At 35.8% G+C, this 7861-nt stretch overlaps 1 protein-coding gene across 2 annotated transcripts in view; it reads left to right on the plus strand.

Moving 5' to 3' along the window:
* The window catches only part of BMP2K (BMP2 inducible kinase), a 129747-nt gene that overhangs the window by 73878 nt on the left and 48008 nt on the right, over window positions 1-7861 (plus strand). For both annotated transcript variants that reach the window (XM_017540040.2, XM_017540041.2), the window contains exon 10: window positions 3265-3428. In XM_017540040.2, the coding sequence (XP_017395529.1) occupies window positions 3265-3428 (164 nt within the window). The remainder of the gene's footprint in view (window positions 1-3264; window positions 3429-7861) is intronic.

Here is a 7861-nt window from a genome sequence, read left to right on the forward strand (position 1 = left end):
CCTCGGCCTCCCAAAGTGCTGGGATTACAGGCTTGAGCCACCGTGCCCGGCCCCAGGCATTCACATTCTAATTGACAAGTAAACAATTACAACCTGATACGTATCAGGCTACCTTGAGAGTGTGGAGTAAGGGAAAGTCTAGGAGCAGAGAAAACAGGAGCCCATAAAGAATGTTTTCCTGTGGGTGGGAATTGCTGCACTCTTCCTTGAATGATGAATAGCCAATCACCTGGAAGGGTGCAGAGTGAAACTATAGCAGGCAGGCAGTTTAGGCAAGAGTGGCCCTTGTGAAACTGTAAGCCTAGGGCAAAAGGGGACATACACAGGAGTAGTGGGAAATGAAGCTGGAGAGGTAGATAAATGCCAGTCATGAACAACGTTGTTTATATTTCATGCTGAGAAATTTGAACTTTGGCCTATAGGTCAGTTAGTTTTCAACCTTCTAGTCAGTTTTACTCATTGAGACTGGGTTGTGATGTGTTGTAAATGATCCGTTACTTGTAAATTGTTAATATGTCATTTGTGAATGACTTATTTTAAAAAATGGTGTTACTCTAAAAATGTCTTCATTCACTTGAATTTCAAAATGTTCTTTTGAGAAGAGTTGAAGGAGTAAAGTTATATATAACTTGCAGGAATCCAGCTTGACCAACTATTGGTCTTACCTATGACATAGCTTTAATTAGCATCCACTGTTGAGTGGTAATTATGAATTATTGTAGGATTTGTCAGTTGAGTTTTATTGTGACTTCTGTTTTTTAAAATAATAAACAAATCTTTGAGAAGGTAGATTTTTAAAAAATAGCATAAGTCAGCTGAACAAGAATGATGATTTGATTATCTTTTCACCTTAACACAAGTTATAGCTATATAATTACAAGCCAATGAAATAGTGCTATTAAAATTCAGTGTTTATTTATAGTATGTTAAATCTGAACATTATATATATTAAAAAATAAGGCTGTCAATAATATAAATTTACTCTTTATGAATATTAGTGAAAACTCGAACAAATCTAAATGTATACAAAGCTGAATATTAAAAAATTTAGTTGTTTTTCATGTAAATAGCATATTTTGGGAGGAGAAATCATTTACTAGCTAGTTTCATTACTCACATGTTTTCAGAAAGCTCCTGTGGGTACTCAGCTGCCTTCAATCTGTGGTACTCTCTTTGCCTTCTTAAAAAACTACTCTCATCTCCCTGAACTTTGCATCTTCTCTTAGTGTAGGTTACATGTGAAATTTAGCTGACACATATCTTAAAGATGGAGACTTTGAGAATCACTGGCCTGGCAGATGGAAACATTGAAGGATTTTAAGCAGGAGAGTGTGAGTGTGAGTTTTAGGAAAACTGTGATGATTTTGTTCAGATGATGGTGAGGAGAAAAGAAGGGAAGCAGAAAAAACAGCTCTGTGGCTATGGTAATAGTGCACATGAGACTGTGTGGCAGTGTTCTTGTAATAATTACTGTGTTTAACTTCAGTCAATTTTGTATCTTCCCTATGCCTAATCTGCCCAGGCATTTTCTTCCCATATAGAGAATGCCTGGTTTCTTTGTCATTGCTTAATGAAGTCAGACTTATTAAAAAAATTTTAAACCCCATTTTCTACCTGAAGAATTCTGTAGCCAAATTAGATTAAAAGTACAGTTACATCTCTATAAACTCTTGACAGCAGTAGCTTGGCACTGACGATTTTTACTATCTTATGTATTATTACATTTCTACTAACGTGCCCTATCTTCCTAGGTATACTGTAAATTCTTTGACAGGGTGTTGTGCAGTGTTTTGCTGGATATCGGTAAATGTACAATACATATTACTGCATATTAGTAAAACAGGGGACATTAGAATGAACAAAGTATACAGACTTTTAATATGCTTCTTTTGCGATGCCTACATGTGTTGTGAATCTCTAAAGGGGGTTTAGCTCAGCAACAATGCAACATCAGGTCTGGCCTGTACTAGTCTGTACTAGCCACTTAATACAGAATGGATAGTTAAACAGAGTCATTGCATACAATATTTCACCCAAATTACTTGAGCTTAGGGAGTACAGCATTGGTTGTAATGCCCCTTCAATAATTTGAAGTCAATAAATACTTGATTATCATGAAAACAAGATATAATCGATTATGTGTATATATATATAAGACATATATAACTATATATATGTATATATTTCAGTTTTCATGACTTTTACCATCCTCATCCCATATAGAGCATAGGTGTTATTTTCAGAGAATAGAATACATATAATTCTAAGTTTTTTTGATTCAGTGTCATGTTTTTTTTTCATTCTCTTGGAAAGATAGTTGTTAATAGGGCACCCTCTTGTGGTGCTTACAGATGTTGAGAAATAACTGAATCTGTGCACTTGATAGATGCAAATACAGCAGATGTGTGCTTGATAAATCATATGTATGTAAAATTTTAAAGTATTAATTTATTTGAAAATGTGTAAGGAATTTAATAAAGAGATTTTATTGTGAAGCCTGTTGGAAAATGAACATATGGTCATATTAACAAGTATTTAAGTTTTTGTACTGAATTTATAGAAAGCAAGTTGATAAACATAAAATATTTTACCTTTTTTTTAAAAAAAGAAAAGCAAATGTCAGTGTCTTCTCAAATTATATTTATTGTCTCTTAATTTCTAAACTGTGTTTACTGCTTAACCACCCACATCTGGGGCCTAAACTAAGTCTTAGTGGGATACATTTTATATAATTTCCATTCTGTGTTCTAAGTAAAGCAAAGGTAAAGATTCAAGAAGTTGAATGTGAGCAGGTGGCTCCACCTGTTAAAAGTTTTGGCTGCTTTTGTTTAACATGTCATAGGCCACAGTCTTTTCTTTTTTTATGCCTTGAGTCCAAGTAAAGGGAGATTATTTCTTGTTGTTTCTTATTTTTATTTCTCTGACAATTTCAGAGAATGGCTCTCAGTTTCATCCAAAACCTTACGAAAAGGTTTCTGTTTATTTCCTTTCAGTATCATTTCATTTCCTTAAGAGCAGTTTCTGGGACTATATTCTTTTTCTGCCAGTTTCAGTAGCAGACTATGAATGATTGTATACTTTTATTTATTCTCCTATCTTTATTAAACATTTAATACTTGAAAATTAGACTTAGAAGAAAGATAAGGACTAATGTGATTATCAGTAATAGTTAAAATGCACCTGTTGAGTTGGATGCTTTATAGAACAAATAGTAAATGAGAAAAAATGCCAATATTTAGATTGAAATATGTTCTTCTCTTATAGAATAACAGATACCATTGGACCAACAGAAACCTCAATTGCACCAAGACAAAGACCAAAGGCCAACTCTACTACTACTGCCACTCCCAGTGTGCTGACCATTCAAAGTTCAGCAACGCCTGTTAAAGTCCCTGCTCCTGGTGAATTCAGTAACCACAGGCCAAAAGGTAATAGAGCCCTGCCAGCCTCATTCTCTTAAACGTTAATGTAAATAAACCTTTTATGGTTTGATTTTCTAGTATAAACTGCTAGAAAACTTAATATTGTATAAACTGCTGGTAAACTTAATATTGTAAAGCAGTTAACATAATCCTTTTGGAAACTTTCTACTGATGTCTAAAAAATTCAGTTGGTTTCCAACAATTCAATTGTTGTAGGCAAAGGGAAGTTACTGGCAATTTAAAAGTATGGTTCAAAAAACTCACAATTTGCTTTGATACTATAAATATAAACTGTTATGCCTAGAATCATCAACTAGTTGGGTGTGAGTCTGAGAAAAAGTTCAAAGGTATGGAGAAACTCTATGTTACATGGGAAAGGAAGAAAGCTGAAACACTAGTCTTACAAAGTTATATGTCTTTGTATTGTTCCTAGAGCTTTGGTGAAGGACTATCTTGAACCATATGGACATTACAATATAAAAACTTACCTGATTTTGAGAAAAATTTACTAAAGTGTCTCCTAAGCATTATGGTATAGTGTGGTACTTAAAAAAAATTTCCACCAAAGAAATATTCCTCACATTAGAGTAAACTTATTTTCTCAAGGTTCTGGGGGTATAACCTGGGGACTTCCCTTAAAGAAATCCTGTTTTGCACTTTATTTCATGATAAACCTGTCTTGTTTTAATGTTAAAATGTTTTTAATGAGGATACTCAGTTGCTAAAGATGTTGAAACATTTTAAGGGTTTGGACAATGCCGTTTTATCTTTGTTCAGACATGATTTTGAAGTGGTCTTGTTTTGATCCATCAATGCCATAGTGGCCTTGTCTAATATCATATGAGATTATTCAGCAGGAGAGCACCAAGACCTAGCTGTGTGAGTGCCAGGCATGCTGCTGATGTCAGGGGCCGTGTTTCCCTTTCTTGTTGAAAAAATCTTCTCCTTTTTCCCCTGATATGTGCATATATATATATATTTTTTAAACAGTTCTTCACCCTTGAAAAATAATACAAAAAGTAACACGTGAGTATTGTATTTTAAAATACGCGGACTATACAGTAGTTTTCTGAGAAAACGTAAATGTCTCCCTCCATTTTTCCCAGAGTTAACCAGCAGCAGTTTAATGTTCATCTTCCCAGTCCTTTTTTATGTTTTTACATGTATATATATAGATATAAATAATTCATGTATTTAAATGGAGGCTGTACACAGTGGCTCACTCCCTGTAATCCCAGCACTTTGGGAGACCAAGGTGGGTGGATCACTTGAGGCCAGGAGTTTGAAACCAGCCTGGTCAACATGGCAAAACCCCATTTCTACTAAATATTCAAAAAATAGCTGGGTGTGGTGGCGTATGCCTGTAATCCCAGCTATTTGGGAGGCTGAGGCACAAGAATCACTTGAACCCACGTAGTGGAGGTTGCAATGAGCCAAGATCATGCCACTACACTCCTGCCTGGGCAACAGAGCAAGACTGTCTCTCAAAAATAATAATAACTATAAGTAAATAACAAAGTAAAAAAATAAATGGAGTCATACTCTATGTATATATTAGTTCATTTTCATGCTGGTGATAAAGACATATGGAGTTGCAGTTCCATATGGCTGGGGAGGCATCACAATCATGCGGGAGGTGAAAGGCACTTCTTACATGGCGAGAGTAAGAGAAAATGAGGAAGAAGTAAAAGGAGAAACCCCTGATAAACCCATCAGATCTCAGGAGACTTATTCACTATCACAAGAATAGCACAGGAAAGACTGGCCCCCATGATTCAGTTACCCTCTCCGGGTGCCTCCCACAACGAATTCTGTAAGATACAATTCAAGTTGAGATTTGGGTGGAGACACAGCCAAACCATATCATTTCACTCCTGGCTCCTCCAAATCTCATGTCCTCACACTTCCCAACAGTCCCCCAAAGTCTTATTTCAGCATTAACCCAAAAGTCCACAGTCCAAAGTCTCATCTGAGACAAAGCAAGTCCCTTCCACTTAAGAGCCTGTAAAATCAAAAGCAAGCTAGTTACTTCATAGATACAATGGGGGTACATGTATTGAGTAAATACAGCCATTCTAAATGGGAGAAATTGGCCAAAACAAAGGGGTTACAGGGCCCAAGCAAGTCTGAAATCCAGTGGGACAGTCAAATTTAAAAGCTCCAAAGCGATCTCCTTTGACTCTAAGTCTCATGCTGATGCAAAAGGTGGGTTCCCATGGTCTTGGGCGGCTTCGCCCCCGTGGCTTTGCAGGGTACAGCCTCCCTCCCTCCTGCTTTCACGGACTGGTGCTGAGTGTCTGCAGCTTTTCTAGGTGCATAGTGCAAGCTGTAGGTGGATCTGCCATTCTGGGGACTGGAGGATGGTGTGACTCTTTTCATAACTCCACTAGGCAGTGCCCCTAGGGACTCTGTGTGGGGACTCTGACCCCACATTTCCCATCTGCACTGCTTTTACCAGCACTCAAATTCCCTTTTAAATGCTTTGCTGCTGAGAAATTTCTTCCACCACATATCCTAAATCATTTCTATCAAGTTCAAAGTTACAGAGATCTCTAGGGCAGGGGCAAAATGCTGCTGGTCTCCTTGCTAAAACATAACAAGAGTCACCTTTGTTCTAGTTCCCAACAAGTTCCTTATCTCCATGTGAAAACACCTCAGTCTAGACCTTATTGTTCATATCATTATCAGCATTTTGGTAAAAAACATTCAACAAGTCTCTAGGAGGTTCCAGCTTTCCCACATTTTTCTGCTTTCTTCTGAGCCCTCCAAACTGTTCCAACCTCTGCCTGTTACCCAGTTCCAAAGTCGCTTCCACATTTTCAGGTATCTCTTCAGTAATGCCCCACTCTACTGGTACCAATTTAATGTATTAGTTCATTTTCATGCTGCTGATAAAGACGTAACCAAGACTGGGAACATAAAGAAGTTTAATTGGACTTACAGTTCCATGTGGCCGGGGGCCTCAGAATCATGGTGGAAAGTGAAAGGCACTTACATTGTGGTGGCAAGAGAAAATGAGGAAGAAGCAAAAGCGGAACCCCCTGATAAACCCATCAGATCTCATGAGACTTACTCACTATCATGAGAATAGCATGGGAAAGACCAGCCCCCATGATTGAATTACCTCCCCCTGAGTCCCTCCCGCAACGCATAAGAATTCTGGGAATACAGTTTAAGTTGAAATTTTGGTGGGGACACAGCCAAACCCTATCAACATGTTTCTCTGCAACTTGAATTTTTAAAAATATATATTTTGGAAAGCTTTGCTTGTCAGTAGCTACAGATCTGCATAATTTTTAATATAAATATACCATAGCTTATATAACCATTTAGGTTATTTTTAATATTTGCTATTATTAATAGTGTGGTGAGCATCTTTATAACACACTCTTGAATTTTGTCAGAGAATTTCCTTGAGGAAGATATTAAGAAGTGTACTCATTTAAAATTTGTTAGATACTGCCAAATTGTTATCCAGAAAGACTCCAGTATTTATACTACCATCAACAGTGTCAGTTCCTCAGTTAACAGGGTTGCTAAAAAACAACAGCAAAAACAGTGTCAGTTCTTTTTATTCCTATCCTTGCTTTCTTGAAAAGTAGAAGTTTTAAGTGTTTCCATATTGATAGGTGAAACTTTTTAAATTTTAATATCCCTGATTAATAATACTCATATATTTTTATTTTCCTTCTGTGAATTCCAATTTTCTATGAGATTGTCTTTTATTTATTTCTTATTTCCCTGAATGTATATTTATTGTGAATGTTAACTCTTTGCCAGATATGTTATAAATCTCTTGGCTTGTCATTTTTCTTTAATTTCATTTATGGACGTATATCAGAATATATATGTGTATATGTTGGAATTATAAAATTTTATAAGATCAAATCTGGCACTTTTCCTTTGTAGCTGCTAGGTTTTGTATTTTATTACAAAGGAAATTTCTTTTTTTAAAAAACTTTCTAATACCTTCATGTTTTTGTTTTCTACAGTTAGCATTGCAATCTTTCTGGAATTTATTTAGGGTATAGTTTAAAGAAAGGATTAAGTTTAGTTTATTTCCATTTTCTCCAATGCCATTTATTAAATAGTGCATTCTTTCTCTGCAGATTTGAAAGACGACTTTTATCATGAACTAATTTTCCGTATTGTTGTTTCTTTTTAACCCATGTTTGTATCACTGAGTTGTTTATTCTTATGCCGCTTAATAGGTCTCATGGGGCGGTCTTCCTATCCAAAATTTTCTTCTTCTGTATGAATTTTAAGGAAGTCTCTTAAGTTCCAAAAAATAAATTTTAAAGATGGTTATTTTAAGTGCATTGGCATAGTAGGTTTGGTGGAAATTTACACGTTTTGATTTTTGATTGTTTCATTCGGTCATATCATTAAAATTAGTTATTCTAATAGGTTTTTATTTGCTTATTTTAGATTTTTTTGAG

Source organism: Cebus imitator, unplaced genomic scaffold (assembly GCF_001604975.1).
Source record: "Cebus imitator isolate Cc_AM_T3 unplaced genomic scaffold, Cebus_imitator-1.0 Scaffold123, whole genome shotgun sequence".
Classification (NCBI taxonomy): Eukaryota; Metazoa; Chordata; class Mammalia; order Primates; family Cebidae; genus Cebus; species Cebus imitator.